At 45.3% G+C, this 21,166-nt stretch overlaps 1 protein-coding gene across 1 annotated transcript in view; it reads left to right on the plus strand.

Moving 5' to 3' along the window:
- Window positions 1-21,166, plus strand: part of MAPKAPK5 (MAPK activated protein kinase 5) — a 38,296-nt gene that overhangs the window by 7,234 nt on the left and 9,896 nt on the right. Inside the window, exons 3-8 of the mRNA XM_049787769.1 lie at window positions 8,326-8,399; window positions 9,254-9,329; window positions 10,204-10,301; window positions 11,835-11,943; window positions 17,796-17,891; window positions 18,085-18,165. Of these exons, the coding sequence (XP_049643726.1) occupies window positions 8,326-8,399; window positions 9,254-9,329; window positions 10,204-10,301; window positions 11,835-11,943; window positions 17,796-17,891; window positions 18,085-18,165 (534 nt within the window). The remainder of the gene's footprint in view (window positions 1-8,325; window positions 8,400-9,253; window positions 9,330-10,203; window positions 10,302-11,834; window positions 11,944-17,795; window positions 17,892-18,084; window positions 18,166-21,166) is intronic.

A 21,166-nucleotide genomic window follows, 5' to 3' on the forward strand; every position in this document is an offset into this window, starting at 1 on the left:
GATATAGTGGATAAGACCCCTGCCTTCCAGGTAGCCAACTAGGGTTCGATTCCTGACATCCTATAAGGTCCCTCAAGTCCCACTAGAAATGATCCCTGAGTACAGAGCCAATATCCCTGAGTCAGTCAGGTGTGGCACAGACACACAAAATGGTAAACACTTTAGATTTCTAGCAGGGAGGGTGAGAGCTTAAGAGGTAAGGATCCAGGTATATATAGTTCTAGTATAATGGGGGGTGGGGGTGGCTTGGAGGCCCCCCCACACCCCTGGGCTTGGCCTAATCTCACCATAGCATTGAAACTGGTTTCTGACTAGTGCTGGAGCCCCTGAGCACTGGTTGGGAGACAAAAACCAGAAATGTACTTCCCAGAATCTTACAGTCTGACAGTCTTTTTGAGCTAGGGAATTTGTAGAAATTGTCAGGCCAGAGAAATGTCTTTAAAAATTTTTTTGTTGAGAAATGGTTTGGGTCACACCTGGCTGTACACATTTAGCACTGCCCAGGGCTTTAACCTTGCTCTATGCTCAGCAGTCACTCCTGGTGGCACTAAAGGGACCATATGTGGTGTTGAAATCAAACCCTGTTAGCCACATGAAAGTAAGCGCTCTGCCTGCAGTGCTATGCTATCTCTCTGGCCCAGTACCCAACCCTTGGAGTCTACTTCTGGCCTGTTCTCAGGGATTAAGCCCATAAGTTCTGGGGGATGCTGGGTGCCCTGAGATGAGTAGAGTTGGCCTCCTGCAAGGTCTTAAACCCTGTATTCTCTCCTATTTGAAGAAGGAGTCAAACTAGTACTGCAGGGGGCTGGAGAGATAGCATGGAATTAAGGCATTTGCCTTGCATGGAGAAGGATGGAATCCCAGCATCCCATATGGTCCTCCGAGCCTGCCAGGATCGAGTTCTGAGCATAGAACCAGGAGGAACCCCTGAGCACTGCCGGGTGTGACCCAAAAAAAAAAAAACAAAAAAATGTGCTGCAAGTGTGGCTCAGTGGTATATGCCTCACATGTGACATCTAGGATCTCTCCTCTACCTTCACCTTAACAAAAGTTGTAACAGTGGAGGTATCAAAAGCAGACATGCACGTTGTGGATGGCTGCACTGTGAGTGACAAAGTACTGCTCTAATACTATACATATGACTAGCCTAAGGCTTGGCATGTGGTTGATCCCAAGTTCTGGTGCCCAAATCTCTGCTCCACCTGCTGCTTCCGAGATGGTGAGGAAAGTTGATTCAGGCACCAGCAATGCGAGAAGATGTTCAGGCTCATGGACTCAAGCCCGGAATGGGATGTGGTGGACTGACAGGGAAAGTAAGAAGACCCTGGGGCCGGAGAGATAGCGTAGCAGTAGGGCTTTTGCCTTGCAAGTGGCCTACCCAGGACCCATGGTGGTTCCAATCCCGGCATCCCATATGGTCCCCTTACTTGCCAGGAGTGATTTCTGAGTGCAGAGCCACACCCTGAGCACCGCCGGGTGTGACCCCAAAACAACAAACAAACAAATAGATCCTGTGATCCTGAGCATGTCTGCAGACACCCATGTCAGTGTTGAAAGAATCCTTGGAGGATGACATATTGCTTTGGACATCTGCATGATGACACATCTGTCTAAGTTTCCTGAGGGCCTATGGGGCCAGAGAGTGCATCAGGGTGGGCCTTTGCTGGGACCTTGCCTTTCACTGGCTCACCCAGAACCATCTATGCCCAGTTTTCCCAAAGTATAGAACCCGGAGTAAACCTTGAACATTGTTGAGTGTGGTCCCCCAAAGCAAAACAACAAAAGAACCTGCCATCCGGCCCGGAGAGATAGCACAGCAAGCAGCCGATCCAGGATCAAAGGTGGTTGGTTCGAATCCCAGTGTCCCATATGGTCCCCCGTGCCTGCCAGGAGCTATTTCTGAGCAGACAGCCAGGTGTGACCCCTGAGCACTGCCGGGTGTGGCCCAAAAACCAAAAAAAAAAAAAAAAAAGAACCTGCCGTTCTCTCTTCTTAAAGGTTGAGAGGACATAATTAGACCCAGAATATCCTGGAGGGTTTCAGGAAGGGCATTGTTTATTTCCCAACCTCAGTATTTGCTTCAACATCAGGTCTGAAATGGTACAGTGATTAAACTGGCCTTGCATACTGCTGAGCCTGGTTTGATCCCCAGTATCATGTGTTTCCTCCCCCCAGTACTACCCAGAATTATCTTTGGGCACAGCCTGGAGTAAACCCTCAGCTCTATGTGCCTGTAAACAAAAACAATATCAAACAACCAAACTCAAAACCAAGCCAATCTATGTAAAAAACAGCCAGATTCAGTTAAAGACCTAGACAGACCCTTGGGAGGCAAGGGGGACTGGTAAGAAGCACTTGATTTTCTTTTGTGTTTGTTTGGGGCCACACAAAACCAATGTTCTGGGTTTACCTCTGGTAGGACTACAATAAAGGTAATGTTGGGATTGGGCCTCATTGACTTACATGCAAGGCAAGTGCTTTTCCTTGTACTGTACCTCTCTAGCCCAAGAAGCACAGTTGTGAGGAACAGACTGAAGACATACACTCACTTGCTTGCTTACAACAAATGTGGAAAACTAGTTTTGTTTGGGCCGCACTTTGTTGTCCTCAGGGCTTACTCCTAATTGTCCAGGGTTTTGTTTTGTTTTGTTTTGTGTTGGTCACACCTGGCTCTGTTCAGAAATCACTCCTGGGAGGCACGGGGGGGGGGGGGGGGGTCATATGGGAAGCCAGGATTCGAACCACCGCCCGTCCTGGGTTGATTATGTGCAAGGCAAATGCCCCACCGCTGTGCTATCTCTTTTCCTTGGTACGGGGTTTAATAGGGAATAGGCAAGATAGAGAAGCCAGAATCCTTTTAGCCGAAATCACAAGAAAAGTCTTGGGAAATCCAGCTTGCAGCCAAGAGAAACAAGTAAATGTCAGAAGCCGCAGCCATTACCACCAGCATCAGCCAACTAACCAACCAGCAACCACCAGCATCAGCCAATTAACCAACCAGCAACCACCAGTCCTCCTCTGCTCTACAGCTGAGGCTTATCCTCCCCCCAACTGTTTCTCAATTAGTTACCCCTAGGGGTCTCTTCCAGAGATTTCTCCGTGCTTAAAGGAACAGACCCCTTTTCAGGGAGAGTCATCCAAGACCTGGAGCTACTCATGCTTTTGACCCTGGTTTGGTCCTGGTACCACATGCCCTCAGCACCACCAGGAGTGTTCTCTGAGTACACTTGGTGTGGCCTTTTCCACCTACCAAAATACTCCAATTTATTTTAATTTTATTTAAGAATTAATGAACAGGGGGCTGGAGCTATAGCATAGTGATAGGGCCTTTGCTTTGCATGGGACCGACCCAGGACAGACCTGGGTTTGATCTCTGGGGTCCCATATGGTCCCCCAAGCCAGGAGCGATTTTTGAGCGCCTAGCCAGGAGTAACGCCTGAACATCACCAGATGTGGCCCCAAAAACCCAGAATTAATGAACAGGGGCCAGAGCATTTGCACAGCAGTAGTGCATTTGCCTTGTACGTGGCCGACACAGGACAGACCTGTTTTCGATTCCTGGCATCCCATATGGTCCCCTGTGCCTACCAAGTGTGATTACTGAGCGAAGAGCCAGGAGTAACCCCTGAGCACCACCAGGTGTGGCCCATAAACCAGAAAAATAGTAAAGAGCAAATACAGTCATTTTTTCTCATCTACGGGTTATCCACATACTGAAAAGACTTATGAGCTGGAGAGATAGTACAATGGGTATAACAGCTATATGACATTTGCAAGGTATTCACCTTAGAAGTAATGTAGAATTCTAAATAATCTTAGAAGTAATCTGTTTCATATAAGGGACTTTGGCATCTGCGGATTTGGTGTTGCAAATCCTGGGGATGACGAAGGACAAAGGCTTAGCTAACTACTCTAGGATACTAACATTTGGTTAAAAAAAAGTATATTGTTGCAGAATAACTAGTTTACTTGACCACCACTTCCCAATCTAATTGTCTTAAAATTATGTTAGTTTTTCTTCACATACTTGGCAGGCCATTCGTTGACTCTCCCTACTGATTCGGGTTCTCCAGAAGCAGTACACGTCCGTGGATTGGGAAATATTTGTACTGACGGGCAGTACTGGCTCTGAAGCAAGCCAGCATCCCATATAAAGCTTTTGATCTGTAGTATTGTATTAGAATCATTGTTTTCATTTTTTTTTGTTTTGTTTTTTGGGTCACTCCTGGCTCTGCGCATAGAAATTGCTCCTGGCAGGCTCGGGCGACCACGTGCAAATGCCGGGAATCAAACCACTCCATCCTAGATCAGCTGCGTGCAAGGCAAACGCCCTACCGCTGTTCTATCTCTCTGGCCCCATTGTTTTTAGTTTTTGAGGCTGCTCCTTACATGTTGCAACGGAGTCGTCCAGAGTTCAAATGGAAAGTCCGTTTTCCTGGTCTCTGTCCATCGCACTTGGACTGCATCCGCCTAGTTGAGTGCTCTTGGCAGAAGTGCCAGGAGAGAGGATCCCCAGTACGTGCTGGCTTCAGTCTGGCCTCTGCTTCCCCAGCTCCCTGCTTCACCTTCTGTGGCACTTTTTTGACCCAAAGAATTCCATCCAGTGAATTTTTTTTTCTTTGAGACATTGTTTCTGGCAGGCTAGGGTACATTTGGGATGCTGGGGATTGAACCCAGGTTGGCTGTGTCTGCGTACAAAGCAAGTGCCCCCCTTATTGTACCTACATACCCTCAGACCATTTCTAGCATTAGCTTCAGTATCCCCATCTCAGATTCTGCTCAGCTTTCTGTCTTCCCTTGGGATTTCTGATTTATACAGCACACATGCGCGCAAGCACACACACACACACACACATACGCACACACTTTGGGGGGGGGGTTTGGACCACACCCAGTGGGGCTCGGGTTACTCCTGGCTCTGTGCTCAGAAATCGCTCCTGGCTTGGGGGACCATATGGGATGCTGGGGTATAGAACCGTGGTTAGTCCTAGGCTAGCACTGGCAGATGCCTTACCACTTGCGCCACTGCCCCAGCCCCAACATATATATATATATATATATATATATATATATATATATATATATATATATATATATATATATAGGTTTTGTCTTATTGGGCCACACCTGGTGGTGCTCAGGGGTTATTCCTGACTTGGCACTCAGGAATCATTCCTGGCAGGCTCCAGGGACTCATGTGGATGCTGAGGATTGAACCTGGAGCTGCATGCAAAGTAAGCACCCTACCTGTACTCTCTCTGGCCTCTTAATCATAACATAAAATCATATGTGTTTGAGTTATTTTACTTAGTATAACACTTTGTAGGTTTATTCAGATTTGAGATATAATTAATTTATTTGGGTGTGGGGCTATACCCAGTGGTGCTCAGGCCTTATTCCTAATTCTGCTCAGGGATCACTCCTAGTAGTGCCAGGAATTGAACCTGGTTTGGCTGTGTGCCAGGAAAGCTTCTTACCTGGTGTACGGTCCTCTGAGACTGCCAGGAGTGGCTCCACAAACAAAAAAATAGTAGTCATCTTCTTGGTTGTATGCTTGTATCTCATTGTCTTGTTATGGGTTTTTTTGTTTTTGTGTTACTCCTGAATATTTTCCCAAGTACTTATTGAACTGAACCATTTGTGTATCTTTGTAGGAACTTCTATCTGAAACCTTAGCTGAGTTTTGTTTGGGTTTCTGTGGTAGAATTATCCAAGTTCTCTATGTTGTGAATATTAAATCATTTTCAGAATACAACTTTTGCTTCCTTTCTGAGGGTTGCCTTTTTTACTCAGTGGTAGTGTTTTTAAATGAAAAAACAAACACTTTACATTTTAAATGACACTCATTTTTGCATGTCTTTTATTTCCTGAGCTTTTCATGCCGTATTCACTCTTTGCCAATTCAAATACTGTGAATTTTGGGGGGATTACTTCAGAGTTATGCTCAGAAATCACTCTTGGCAGGCCCAGGGGACCATATGGGATGCCGGGATTTGAACCACTGACCTTCTGCATGAAAGGCAAATGTCTTACCTTCATGCTATCTCTCCGTTCCCATAAATACTGTGAATTTTCTATTGTGCTTTCCTCTAAGAGTTTTTTTCATTTTAGTTTTATTTGGGGGCCACACCCTGTGGAACTCTGGGGTTACTCCTAGCTCTGCACTCAAAACTACTCCTAGCTATGCTTGGGAGACCATATGAGCTAGGAATTGAAACCAACCTGGCAAGGCTAATGTCCTACCCGCTGTCCTATCACTTCGGTCTGAGTTCTGTTGTTTTAGGTTATTGGCTCATGAATGATGGTCCATGTTTTGTTTTGTTTTGGGGGACCTGCCCGTGGTGCTGGGGTCCACCAGGGCTGTACCCCAAAGTGGTTGAGAGGCTGTGTATTGCAGGATATTGGCCCTCTGCATAGCAGGCACTTTCATTTCTTTTAATTTTATTCATTTATTATTTTTTTGGTTTTTTTTGGGGGGAGGAGGGTCATGCTTGGTGATGCTCAGTGCTTATTCCTCTCACTGGAATTACTCCTGGAAGTGCTCGGGGGATCTTATGGGATGCCAGGGATTGAAAACTGGGTCGGCCTGTGTAAAGCAAGTACTTTTCCTGTATAAGATTGCTCTGGCTTCAAACCTGTGATGTTTTGTTTTGTTTTGTGGCCACACTTGGTGATGCTTAGATGTTATTTGTGGCTCAGAAAAAACTCCTGGTGGTGGTTGGGGGGTCCATATGGAATGCTGGGGATTGAGCCTGGGTCATGCTGTATGGTGAAGAATTTGTTCTAAGATTATTTTTACATCCCAAGGGCATGGATGGTACCTGGATTATGGTGGAACAAATGTCTATTCTTCCATGAGTGTCTCTTCATTCGGAAGACAGGAGAGGTTTGCAGATGTTCCCTCTCTACTGTGACTATTGGGCTCTGCTCAAACTTCCTTTCGTAGTCCTGCCCCTCTTCTCAGAAGCTTGTCAATCTCGCAAGCTGTATAGTGGAAAGATGACAGAGACAGACTGGACAGTGGAGCCTTTGAAATGTTTTAGGAAGTGTTTGAGTTAAGAGACAGGAACTCCTGATAGTTCCCTAATTTTATGCTGGACTCTATATTGTGTTGCACAAAGGGCCAGAGCCATAGATTTTGTATCGTTCAAGTTCATGGTGATCCTTGGGGCTGGAGAGATAGCATGGAGGTAGGGTGTTTGCCTTGTATGCAGAAGGACGGTGGTTTGAATCCCGGCATCCCAGATGGTCCCCCAGCCTGCCAGGGATGCTTTCTGAGCATAGAGCCAGGAGGAACCCCTATGAATTCACTGTACTGGTTGTCAGGAGGATAGTTGTGTAAGTTTGCTGGCTCTTTCCAAGTCAGTTATCTGTCATTGCACTTTAGTTTGCCTTTCTAGTCACTGAACATTTGTTATATGATAAGAATCTTTGTCAAGAATTGATTAACTGGTTGCCTCAGAGATAAGACACTTGCCTTGGATGCAGTCCACCCAGTTTCAGTCCCCCAAACAGCTTATCTTCCTCTTTGCCCTACCCCCAAAAAACTTCCTATGTAAATGGACCTCATAGATGAACTGCAATTCTTCTTTATCCTGAAGTGGTTTTTTTTTTTTTTTTTTTTGCTTTCTCTCTTTTTTTGGTGTGGGTCACAGCTGGAGTTGCTCCTGACTCTGCGCTCAGAAGTTGCTCCTTGTAGGCTCAGGGGACCATATAGGATGTCAGGATTCGAACCGGGGTCTGTCCTATGTTGGCCATGTGCAAGGCAAACGCCTTACCGCTGCGCTTCGGCCCCTTGCTTTCTCTTTGTTAAAGAAAAAGCCTAACTATGGGCTGGAGAGCTAGTACAGCAGGTAGGGCATTTGCCTTGCCTATAGCTGACTCAGGATCAATCTCTGGTATCCCACACTGTCTCCCAAGCCCACCAGGAGTGATCCCTGAGCACAGAGCCAGGAGCAAGCCCCGAGTACCACCAGGTGTGTCCTGGAAAAAGAATGACTAACTTTGTCATTCAGACAAAAATGTCTTCATTATGTGATGCAGGAGGGACTCTGGGGACTTTGGTGATATTAAATGTGCACTTGTGAAGGGTGTTGTGTGTTGTGTGACTGAAAATTAATCACAAGCAACTTTGTATCTATGAAAAAATGAAGTCCATCAGACATAAATTTTATAATTGTAGGAAAAAAGTCTAATTGCAAGCCTTATATAACACAAACTGCTTAATTAGCAGGTTCTCTCAATAGATGAGATAGCAACTCTAGATTCTCTGTTATCTTACAGTAGATGAATTTCATTATCTTTCCTCTCCTTTCATTTGAATAGGAAACCTCCATTTTAGAGGAATACAGTATCAATTGGACTCAGAAGCTGGGAGCTGGAATTAGTGGGCCAGTCAGGTAAGATAACTTGGAGTGACAATACAGCGGGGAGGGCGCTTGCCTTGCATGCGGCTGACCGGGTTCGATCGTGGCATCCCATATGGTCCCTTGAGCCTGCCAGGATTGATTCCTGAGTGCAGCAAGGGCAGTAGTAACCTCTGAGCCTGGCCGTTTCTGCCTCTCCCTCCCCGCAGAAGATACCATTGTGCTCTGATGGAATTAGCCTGAGAAGGGTCAGTGCATATGAGACATGTATATGAATATAAGGCACATGTAGAGAGGGGTCACATGGCCTCCCCTTTTAATTCTCAGGCCCACTGCTACTGCGGAGGCCACCAGAGCTACACCTGGCCTTGTTGGGAACTATTTGGAGCTAGGAATTGAATGAGCTAGGCATGTACTCTACTGCTTGATAGAGCTCCCTGACCCTGAAATGTGTCTTAAATAAGAACTAAAAGCATCCATGTTACGCTGTCTACAATAGAATAAAAGTTATTGAGGCGGTGGAGTCACTCAGTCGCCTGTAGACAGAACAGACCCCTCCCTCTTTGCGGCCAGTTTTGAGTTTTCTCTGCCTCTGCTCCACACTTGGAGGTCTGTTTGTTCCTATGCACCAAAATGTTCTCTGCCACCTCTTGCCCTTCTCTTATTTCGCCTCCTCCTTTCTTCTTCCTTATTTCTACTTGGTTGCTTTTGTGGCAGAGCTGCCAGAATTTCCCCAGGTGCAAAAGGAACACCAGGGACTTGAGCTCATCACTGTATGCTTGCAAGGTCACATGCAGGCATGGTTCCTTACTTACAGGAAAAGCTTTTAAATCAGCTTTTACTGTGACCTAAATGATGGCTGATTGAATTTTTTTCTCCAATTCTAGAGTCTGTGTGAAGAAATCTACCCAAGAACGGTTTGCTCTAAAAATTCTTCTTGATCGTCCAAAAGCTAGAAATGAGGTATGACCCTTCTTTGCCTAGCTGCATAAATATTTGAAGTGCCTATGAATTCTTCTTTTCACCAGCAAGGCAGCTTCCTGGGGAGGATACAGACACACACAGGATTTTTGTCCCCACATTTAACTATTCTTCCTTATTCGTGTTGGTATTCTGTATGAAGCATTCTTTCATCTCTCTTGATTCCTTTTGCTGCTTTTTATGCTTTTCAGTCAACATGATCTTGTATCTTGAAATATTCAGGCTCATTTCCACTTTTGATTGTTGGAAAAGGTCCTGCAGGGCTAGAGACAAGAATGCAGGGAAGAGAGCAGTGAGCAAAGCCTTGAAAATGTGTAGTAGGAAGCCTTTGTTTTAAGTTACCTGGTTGTGCTGTATTAATAGCATGCACAGCGAAAAATGTAGTCTTTTGCCAAGAGGAAGCAATCATTTTTGAAATAGAATGGATTATTGACATTTTTTTAATTTTACTAATGAGAATGTAAAGTAAATCTGTTGGGAAGTTTTATTTATGAAGAGCAGAAATTAAGTAAATCATTTGTCAAAACTTTTAATATTTGGGTGTTTGGACCACACACACCCAGCAGCTCTTAGGGGTTCCTCCTGGTTCTGTTCTCAGAAATTACTCCTGGCAGGCTTGGGGGACCATCTGGGATGCTGGGGATCAAAACTTGGGTTGGCCACATGCAAGGAAAATGCCCTACCTGTTGTGCTATCACTTTGGCCCCTTAACTTTTTTTTTCAATTCCTCAATATGATAGGGTTTTTCTAGTAAGAGGTATTTACCCTTCAGCATAGTACCCTTCAGCTTTGGGGTAGGGTCTGGGGAAATAATGCCGATGTTCTCCTCACAGAAATGCCCTCTGTTCTTTTAAAGGTTCGCCTTCACATGATGTGTGCCTCACACCCGAATATTGTTCAAATTATTGAAGTCTTTGCTAACAGCGTACAGTTTCCTCATGAGTCCAGCCCCAGGTAAGGTCCTTTAGGCATTGACATATGTCCCTTTCCCCACATGCTGTCTGGTGCTGAGTGGAAAGTTCTACCTGTCTCCCCTATAACTGCTCTCACTCTTCCTCTGCTCGCCTTCTCTCGATCTCTCTACTACCTACTTTGCCTGTTCTCTTTCCTCTACTTTTTGGAAAATTCCAAACATTTGTACCAGCAGAATAAATAATGACTCCCCAGGTAGCCAGCACTCAGTCTCAACAGTTAAGCCATTCATTGCCAGTATTATTTCAGCTATGCCCTATTTGTGCTTCTAGTCCTCGTGATTATTGTGACCACTCTGTCTTCTTTAAACGCATTCAGTGTGGAATTAAAGCACATTCTATTTCAAATCAGTGAAAGGAGACCAAATATTATTCTAGGCAAAGTCTGAGAGAGTATTGTGACAAGGAGCCCATATTTCTTCCTTTGAAAGAAGAAATCAGTGCTGGAGAGATAATATAGGAGGAAGGCTCTTTCCTTACTTGTAGCCCACCCAGGTTTGATCCCTGGTACCACATATAGGTCCCCTGAGCATAGAGCCAAGAGTAGCTTCCTGAGCACTGTTGGATGTCGGCCCCCTCAAACAAACGAAACAGCAGAAAATGTCTGGCAAGCCCTGATGATGGCATTTGGGGAGACTGAGAGGGTAAATAAACTTTGACCCAAAATACCAGTGTAGACCCCAAGGAGAACCTTTATAAAGGACTTTGGCATCGGCAGGAGGAAGGGAGCTACTAGCTCTGGGCTGTGGAGCTGATGTGTCCTCGTAGCCCTATGAGGGTGCAAGGACTTAAAGAGAGCTGTTAGTTTTCTAGGTGGACGAAAGAAGGTGGATTTGTAAAAACAATGGGAAATCAAATGATTATTTCTGGTAACTGCTCTGTTGGTGAAAGCATTTGGATGGAAGCTGGAAACGTTTATATCAAAGAATGGTAACCAAATACAGCTTTTTTTTTTTTTCTTTTTCTTTTTAGACTATGAGAAGTTTTTCTGTTAGTAATTGTGTAACCCTCTCTAGTTCTTGCTGGGCATTTTATGGGCCACGTTGAAAACTTGTGTTGTGGGGGAGTACAGAGACATAGTGGACGAGTAATTGACCAAAACAGTGTATAGCACATGGCCAGGTGACATGGAGTTCACTTCTACACAAAGAGAAACATACTGTATTGTCAGTCTTTTGACTGACAAATACGAAACAACACTGCACTTACAAGAGCACCACCACCTGAGCATCTAGTAAGTTGAGAGTCTTCAGAGGAAGGAATCACTGTTCAGAGCTCATTTTTCTGTTCCAACTGCAGTTTCATCAAAGGGCTTAGGTTATGGCTTTTCTTTATCCCTAGTGCCCCATTGGTAATTAATTACTTGGTGTTCGAACTCTGAGAAGGCTTTGGAGGGCCAGACTGTGCACTAGTTATACACTGTTGGGGATACCTTTGGATTAGCTACTTACTGCTTGGGGTTGGTTTTAAAAAGATTTTTTTTTAAAACTTAACGAAATCAAATGCTTTCAAACAGGGCTCGACTCTTAATTGTAATGGAGATGATGGAAGGGGGAGAGCTATTTCACAGAATCAGCCAGCACCGGCACTTTACAGAGAAGCAAGCCAGCCAAGTAACAAAGCAGGCAAGTTCACCCCGGGTACCAACCAAGCTGCCAACTGTGTTGGTTAACCAGCACAATTTCATTTGGGGGAATAAAAGAAAGCTTACTAGAAAGCTCTATTTGATCTCTCATTGCCTGCTTTGTTATGCGATCAGAAAAGATGCTGACAGGAGAAAACCCTACCTTTCTGCTCGGGGCAGGGTATGAACTGTGCTCTGAAATGGCTTTCAGGCCCCTGGGGGATTTAAATAAAAGTGGGGGTTGGAGCCACAGTATATGCAGCAGGTGGGATATCTGCCTTGCACATGGCTGGCTTGGGTTTGATCCCTGGCACCCCATGTGGTCCCAGAACCTACCAGGAGCAATCCCTGACCATTATCAGGTATGCCCCCCCCCCATTTTTTTTTTTAATGAAATGTGGAAGAAAGATAATCTGAGCTCCTTCGTGGACTGTAGATATATTATTTATTTATTTATTTTTAAATATCTTTATTTAAGCACCATGATTACAAACAGTTTGTAGTTAGGTTGTAGATATCTTAGAACTTCCAAGAACTATTTGAGGTAAAATGCCTATTTCACCTGAAAGATCATGTGGTGTAAAAGCATGTTTTGAAATAATTGTGCCTAAGATACTTTAATTTGTGACTTACTTTTCTTGCATTCCTAAAGATTATAATATTCTGAGATATTTGCGATTCTGAGTATTTTCTGAGTATATTTTTTTCCAATTTGACATCACATTTTATTACTAGATAAAGAATTTAACAGGGGGGCCGGGCGGTGGCGCTGGAGGTAAGGTGCCTGCCTTACCTGCGCTAGCCTAGGAGACGGACCGCGGTTCGATCCCCCGGCGTCCCATATGGTCCCCCAAGCCAGGAGCGACTTCTGAGCGCATAGCCAGGAGTAACCCCTGAGCGTCACCGGGTGTGGCCAAAAAAAAAAAAAAAAAAAAAAAAAAAAAAAAAAAAAAAAAAAAAAAAGAATTTAACAGGGGCCGAAGAGACAGCACAGCGGTAGGGTGTTTGCCTTGCACACAGCTGATTTGAACAGATGGTGGTTTGAATTCCAGCATCCCATATGGTCTCCCGTGCCTGCGAGGAGTGACTTCTTTTTTTTTGTTTTGTTTTGTTTTTGGGTCACACCCGGCAGTGCTCGGGAGTTACTCCTGGCTCTACACTCAGAAGTAGCTCCTGGCAAGCTCAGGGACCATATGGGACGCCGGGATTCGAACCAACCACCTTTGGTCCTGGATCGGCTGCTTGCAAGGCAAACGCCACTGTGCTATCTCTCCAGGCCCATGGCAAACACTTTACTTCCATGCTCTCTCTGGTTCCACCAGGAGTGACCCCTGTGTGCCACAAAGTGTGACCCAAAAAAAATAAAAAAAATTTAACAACTTGTGTTCAGGCTATAAATAAGCAAGTCAGAGACAAACAGGAAATGTTACTCAGTCAATTCTTTGTTTCTATTTATTTTGGGGGCCATATCCAGCAGTGCTCAGGGCTTACTCCTGGGTCTCTGCGTAGGGATCACTCCCACAGTGCTCAGGAAACCAGACGGGTGCTGGGTCCTGAACTGAAATTGGTGATGTGCCAAGTAAGTGCCTACCCACTGTACTATCTCTCTGGCCCCTGGATTGGCTCTTAATCTCAGAGTGACCTTCTTGCAGCACCACTGGGTATGGTCCCAGTTATTCTTTCTTCACTTCTTCAGGGCCAGGTTGGCCCTGAAGTCGCTCGCTCGCTCGTTCCTCCTCTCTCCTCTCCCTTCTCTATTTCTTTTTTCTCTTCTTTCTTCTCTCTCCCTCTCTTCCTCTCTCTCCCTCTTCCTCTCTCTTCCTCTTTTTCTCTCTCCTCTCTCCCTCTTCCTCTCTCTCTGTCCTCTCTCTCTCTCTCTCTCTCTCTCTCTCTCTCTCTCTCTCACACACACACACACACACACACACACACACACACAGAAAAGGAAGGAAAGTAGTAGGAAGGAATTTTCCTTGAGTTTTAAGCATTTTTTGAGATTTGGAATGTGACATCAATTCCACACTGAGAGAGCTGAAGAAGAGGTAAAACTTATTTCACTTAGGTTTTATGGATTTGTTTTATTTTGTTGCTTTTGGTCTCACCTGGTAGTGCTCACTTGTTTCTCTTGGCTCTGTGTTCAGAAATCACTTCTGTCTGGCTTGGGGACTATACGTGGGATGCCAGGGATTAAACTTGGGTCTGGGGCCAGAGTGGTGGTGCAAGCAGTTGGGCACCTACCTTACATGTGCTAACCTAGGATGGACCATGGTTCTATACCTGGCGTCCCATATGGTCCCCTAAGCCTGGAGCAATTTCTGAGTGCATAGCGGGAGTAACCCCTGAGTGTCACTGGGTGTGGCCCAAAATCCAAAAAAAAAAAATAAAACAATCAAAAAAACCTTGGGTCTGCCGTATGCAAGGCAAAAATACCTTATGCATTCTACTATCTCTTTGGAATCCCCCCACCCATTATTTTTGGGTTTTTGGCCACACCCGGTGACGCTCAGGGATTACTCCTGGCTCTTCACTCAGAAATTGCTCCTAGCCTGGGGGACCATATGGGATACCAGGGGATGGAACTTCGATCCGTCCTAGGCTAGCGCTGACAAGGCAGATGCCTTACCGCTCCGGCTTCTGGATCCCCTTTTTTATGATATTAAAGGATGATCTGAGAATCTTTAGAATAAGCCCTTTGGGGGATCACTGAAATAGCATAGCTGGTGTGACATTTGTCTTATATGGCCAACATGAATTCTCGATCTCCAGCATCCCGTATGGTCCCTAAGCAATGCCAAGAGTGATTTCAGAGTCTACAAAGCCTGGAGTAACCCCTAATTAATGCTGAGTATAGCCCACCCTCCAAAAAACAAAATACAAACTCTTTGGCCAGAGTAATAGTACAGTGGGAAGGATACTTGCCTTGCACATGGTGAACTAACCTGGATTCAAATCGTGCCCCCCCCCCATCACTATCATCCTCTAAAGGCTACCAGGAGTAATCCCTGAGCATAGAGCCAGTAGTGAGCCCTTACAACTACCTGGTGTGTCCCACACCCCATTTTCTCCCGAAGTAACACAACCTTCAGGTTTACCTATTCAGCAGCATTTCCAGGATGAAAAACTGGAACAGCAGGTGCAAAACTCTCAACTTTTTCTGAAGGCAGAGCTGGAAGTTGCGCTCCCCAGAGTATGTTTTCTTCTGGTGTCCATCACAGCCAGATGTGGTGCTCACCTGTTACTCATCACAAGTCAGATGCAGTGCTTGCTTCTTGAGCTCATCATGGATCAGAGACAGTGCTGGCCTCTCACGCTTGTCAAGGGTTCAGATACATACATTCCAGTGGGAACATTGAATTTCCCTGTTCCTGATTCTGATGAGGACTTGACTTATTGTCACATTTTCCTTTGTGTTTCATAAAAAACATAAATATTCTCACTTCTGCTTGTTCTCACTTCTATCTTGACCGTCAAAGGCTTAATTTCTCCTTAAAATGGAAAACCAGGGAGCTGGAGAGATCTCTCAGTGGGCTAGGCCTATGAAAAGCACAAATGCAAAGTGCCAACCGCAAGCCAGCCACAGCCTGGGTTGACTGATTCAGGACAGCCCTACAGTGTGGAAATTCTGGCCGTGGAGTTCCCTCCTCTGAGACACACCCTGCCCTTATGTCCTTTACAGATAGCTCTGGCTCTGCAGCACTGTCACTCCTTAAACATTGCGCACAGAGACCTCAAGCCGGAAAATCTGCTCTTCAAGGATAATTCTTTGGTAAGGAGATCGGCACTGCATTGTGGTGCTGCCACCCCGAATTTCTTTGAGGAACGAGCAGGCATGGGTGAATCCTCTTGAGCCCCTAACGCAGTATAGGCTGGGGTGCTTCGAACACTTCTCTTTCTCACTTCTCTTTGGCTTGGTCTCAGGGAAGTTGCAGTGCAGCCCTGTTGTTGTTTATTTGGGATACACCTTGTATGTATTTGTAAGACCCGATATTTTGGATATTATTTAGAGGAAGTTACTATCCCTTGGGAAGATCAGGAACCTAAATGCTGTTATGTATTTAAAACTTAATAGTGAAGGGCCCGAGAGATAGCACAGTGGTAGGGTGTTTGCCTTGCACATGTCCATCCCAGGATAGACCTAGGGTCAGTTCCTGACATCCCATATAGGTTCCCTCGCCTGCCAGGAGTGATTTCTGAGCACAGAGCCTAGAGCCTCGATGGCGAACCTATGGCATGTGTGCCAGCGGTGGCACACGGAAAGGTCCGCCGTTAAGATATGCGGTGTGGCTGGAGGCGAGTGTGCCGGTATCTGCTTTGCAGCTCAGCTGGCAACAGGGCCGGACTGGCCATTGGGAGGACCGGGCATTGTGCGGCAGTTTGGGCACTCGGGCTCAAAAGGTTAGCCATCACTGGCCTAGAGTAACCCCTGAGTGCCACTGGGTGTTGCCACAAAACCAAACCAAACCAAAACAAAACAAAAAACAAAACACCTTAATAGTAAGATTTGTTGTGAGCATTGGTAAGGTACATTGTTCTACCCAGTTTTGACTCCTAAGTACCATGTCCACAACTGTTTTGCTCTGGTTACCATGAGGCTGATGTTTAGAGAGAAGCAGCCTCCTAAAAGGCTGGGATATGGTGACCAAGAGTTGGGACATTTGGTTAGTTTTGATTTTAGTGTTGCTTTACTAGTCATGTGGATGTAATTAGAGCAACAACTGTTTATTGGTGATAAATCATATCCAGCAGTACTCAATTGTTACTCCTGGCTCTGTGCTCAGAGATCACTTCTGCAGGGCTCAAGTGGCCATATGGGATGCTAGGGATTGAATCGGGTCAGCCACGTGCTATGCTATTGCTTCAGCTTCTGTAATTAGAAAATTTAATTTTATTTTATTTTATTTTATTTTTTGGGTCACACCCAGCGGCGCTCAGGGGTCACTCCTGGCTCTACACTCAGAAATCGCTCCTGGCAGGCTCGGGGGACCCTATGGGATGTCGGGGTTCGAACCATCATCCTTCTGTATGCGAGGCAAACGCCCAACCTCCTTGCTATCTCTCCGGCCCTAGAAAATTTTATTTTATTTTTTTTGGTTTTTGGGCCACGCCCGGTGATGCTCAGGGGTTACTCCTGGCTATGCACTATGAAATCAGGTCTGGTGACCATATGGGATACTGGGGGATCGAACCACGGTCCGTCCTAGGTTAGTGCGCAAGGCAGAAGCCTTACTGCATGCGCCACCGTTCCAGCTTCTGTAATCAGAAAATTTTAAAGTAGAAGATTAAGTTCTTGAGCTGGCTGGATAGCTCAGAAAGATGATGGAGTACATGCTTTGCATGCAGAAAGCCTGGGCAGTCCCTCCTGCAGAGTACCCTGAGCACAGCCAGGAGTGAGTACTCGATAGTACAGAGCTGGGAGTAGGCCCTGAGGACCACTGGGTATGGCCCAAAATGAAACAAAGGGATAAAAAGAACAAGACAAAAGAAAGTCTATGGATGCAGCTCAATAATGATTTGCATGTGAGGGATCCTGGGTTCAATCTCCAGCACCACGTGGTTCTCCAAGAACTACCTAGAGTGGCCTCCAGAACTCCAAGAAAGGAGTGTTCTGAGAAAGATTTCTCTCTCCAAGGAAAGGTGAGTTGTGAGTGAGAAGAGTTCCTACCTCTCTCTTCCCTGGAACCAGTTTCTGGTAGGAATCATTGTCTCCAGACCCAGAGACATGATCTGTGGGCTCAGATCATAGCTAGAACCCAGAGAGAGCTTAAGGGACCTTCCTGCACTTGCATTTCTAGTATATATTGACTGAGAACTGCAAAAATAACTCTCCTCTATTTCTCCTCTATTTCCCTTTAGGATGCCCCAGTGAAGTTGTGTGACTTTGGGTTTGCCAAAATTGACCAAGGAGACTTGATGACACCCCAGTTCACCCCTTATTATGTAGCACCTCAGGTGAGCTTTTGCCATTTCTGTCAGGCTGCAACACCACACTGCCTGTGAGCTTAGCATAAGCAGCAACTTGTCGTGCAGATAGGGAGTGGCAGGATGGTGGTCTCTGCCTTCTATCGATCCCTGCTCCCTGGGTGGGGGGCGGCAGTGTGGTCTTCAGCAGTTTGTCCTCTTTGATTCTTTCTGATTCTCACAGGTTTTGGAGGCACAAAGACGGCATCAAAAGGAGAGATCTGGCGTCATACCTACCTCGCCCACACCCTATACTTATAATAAGGTAGGCAAAGCCCCTCCTCTGGGTGGAGGCTATGGTCCCCTGGGATGGGACCAAGTCACTCTCCTGTTTTTGGTTTTGGGCCACATCTTCAGTGCTCAGGGGACTGAATGGGTCGAACCTGGGTTAGTCTCATGCTAGGCAATGGACTTATCTGCTGTAGAGTCCCTCTGCACTGTGACCAATTTATTCTTTTTTTTTTATTTTTTTTTAATTTTAATTATGACAACAAAGATGCAAAGAAAGAGGACAGGGTAAAGTTACAGTGGAAGCCCAATCACCCATAAACAGAATTCTCCGTAGTCCCATCGATGATATCCCAGCCTTGAAGTTTCAGCCAAAGAACATTAAGAAAAACAAAACTGAACCCATGTACAATACAATTACTTTGTCCCTCAAATCCCTAGTTGTAGTACATACTATTTCTTAGCAGCACACAATATAATCTAAAGACATTAGACTTATGTAACTCCTTAAACATTGAGGGCAAAGTACATTTATCTAGTTCCATGCACATGCTTACTAGTTTAAGTTAACCTCAAAAGTTTTAGTGGGTTGTTTTTCTTAAGGATTGGAGTCAAGGGAACATAGTAAAAAACGGTGTTAAAGTGGCATTTGTTTGCATAGGCCCACCAAAATATAAGGGACATGGAAAGAAAAATTATGGTCTAAATACAAGGAGACCCTACCCCTGAAGTTTCCTGGCACAGGACTGACTCTAGACTTCAGGCAAACTAGTTTGTCCAATTCAAGTCATCGTCTGTAGTGGCAGTACACCTCCATTCCTCACATAGTCTCTGTTGTTGGTATCATGCTTCTGTATTAAAGATCCTGGAGTCTGCATATCCCATATTGCAGTCAGGATGGTGCAGAGAATCCTCTCGTTTCACCTCACACTTAAGGGGCACTAGAGAGAACCATGTCCTGTAGAGCAGGTCATTGTTGTTGTCAAGTCTTCTCAGTGTAAACGGAAGTCTCTTTTTAGGAGGTTGATGTCAGACCCTTGGTAGTGTCTTTCCTGGTAGAGGACTGCTTCCAGCTGTTGCTATAAAAGACCTTGGATGTTTCGTAGATAGCTTGCCTGGTTCCGGCGTGAATGGAGGATGCCCATTCTTCTGAGGCCTGTGCCAGGTCATTATATCAATGTTCAGGGTGTAAGGTACATTGTACTGAGATTTATTAGATAAGAACTTATCTGTATGTATAATGTTTTCCCATTTTAATGTGTCTATGCAAACAAGGATCAATGCCATGAAGCGTTATTGGTGCATCTGGAGGCAATAGGAACAAGACCAGCAATTTCCATGACATAGTTCAATCATAGGCATCAAACTGAGGGACAGTTCCACCAACAATCCTTACTGAACAGCTTACAAAGAAAAGACAAGATGAAAAGTGGATAGAAACATCATGGTAGAAGAATATTTAGAGAGTTACAGCAGTTAAAGAAAATACCCATAAAATATTCAAAAGATATATGTGTTCAATATGTGTTCAATTTGTGTCCCTCTAAATAGTTCTGGGATTTGTTAGATCTACTGTATGTCTTTGGTCAGAGATTAGAACTATGTGTTACTGAAGTTAAGAAGGGTAAATCTGGGATACTGATGGTTGGGAGGAGTATATGTTCGCGCGGGGGCAAAATGTAGACTGGTATGAAATTGCCAGTGACAGCCTGAGTATAGCTGAGCAGCTATCTGCCACCCCCCAGATCAAACTCCACCCCCTAAGCCAACCTCTGGACCTGGCCTGGGAGTGGGGAAAACCCAGGGTGCCCCATCAGCTCCTCCCAGGAACCCACCTGGAGATCCGGAGGAAAGGGGGAGAGGGGAGTTGGGTGACCCAGGTCCGGGCCCCCCTACCCTAGGCCGGGCCAAGAGGCCCCTGGCACATGCGGAGGTCTGCCAGTTGCCCGCCCGTGCCGGCTAAAAATCCTGCTCCAGGCGACCAATTTATTCTTAAAAGTTTTTGCTCAAAAGGCTGGAAGCAACCACACATTCAATGGAGTTTTTGGAATTCAGTTTCTTTTTTTTTGTTTGTTTTTTTTTTGGGGGGTCACACCCAGCAGCACTCGGGTTACTCCTGGCTCTATGCTCAGAAATTGCCCCTGGCAGGTTTGGGGGACAATATGAGATACCGGGATTCGAACCACCGTCCTTCTGCATGCAAGGCAAATGCCCTACCTCCATGATATTTCTCTGGCCCTGGAATTCAATTTCTTATCTGATGACATGAAATAAGCTTTCCAATTTAAGTTTGCAACAGTTTGCAGTGTTGAACACATTTCAGACATGGCACAGAGTATCTCAAGTTGGTTTCTGATTACCCTTTGGGTCTCTGTATTCTCTGTAGTGATCTCCCCTTTTTCATTTCTTTCCTTTTTTTCTTTTTTTTTTCTTTTTTTTATTTCTTTGGGTCACACCCAGTGGCACTCCGGAGTTACTCCTGGCTCTGCACTCAGAAATCACTCTTGGCAGGCACTGGGGACCATATGGGATGCCAGGATTCGAACCACCCTCCGTCCTGGATCAGCTGTGTGCAAGGCAAATGCCCTACTGCTGTGCTATCTGTTCTGGTCCCCTCCTTTTCATTTCTAATCAGTTTATTAAGTTTTGCTCCCTTTCTTTCTGACTTTTGCTAGTGGTTTATCAGTCTTTTTTATTGTTTTAAAGAACCAACTTTTGCTTTCTATGATTTTGTGGATTGTTTTTTGGGTTTCAACTTCATTCATTTCTGCTCTAAGCTTTGTTATTTTCTTCTGCCTACTTATTTTGAGTTCATTTTGTTGATTATTTTTTTCTTTTTATTTTTTTTGGTTTTGGCCCAAACCCACTCAGGGGTTACTCCGGGCTCTGCACTCAGAAATCGCCCCTGGCTTGGGGAACCATATGGAATGCTGGGAAACCCCAGGCCCATCCTGGGTCAGCCACGTGCAAGGCAAATGCCCCACCACTGTGCTATTGCTCCAGCCCCTCGTTGATCATTTTCTAATTTTATAAGCTGT

The sequence above is a fragment of the Suncus etruscus genome, chromosome 15, assembly GCF_024139225.1.
Source record: "Suncus etruscus isolate mSunEtr1 chromosome 15, mSunEtr1.pri.cur, whole genome shotgun sequence".
NCBI classification, from domain to species: domain Eukaryota; kingdom Metazoa; phylum Chordata; class Mammalia; order Eulipotyphla; family Soricidae; genus Suncus; species Suncus etruscus.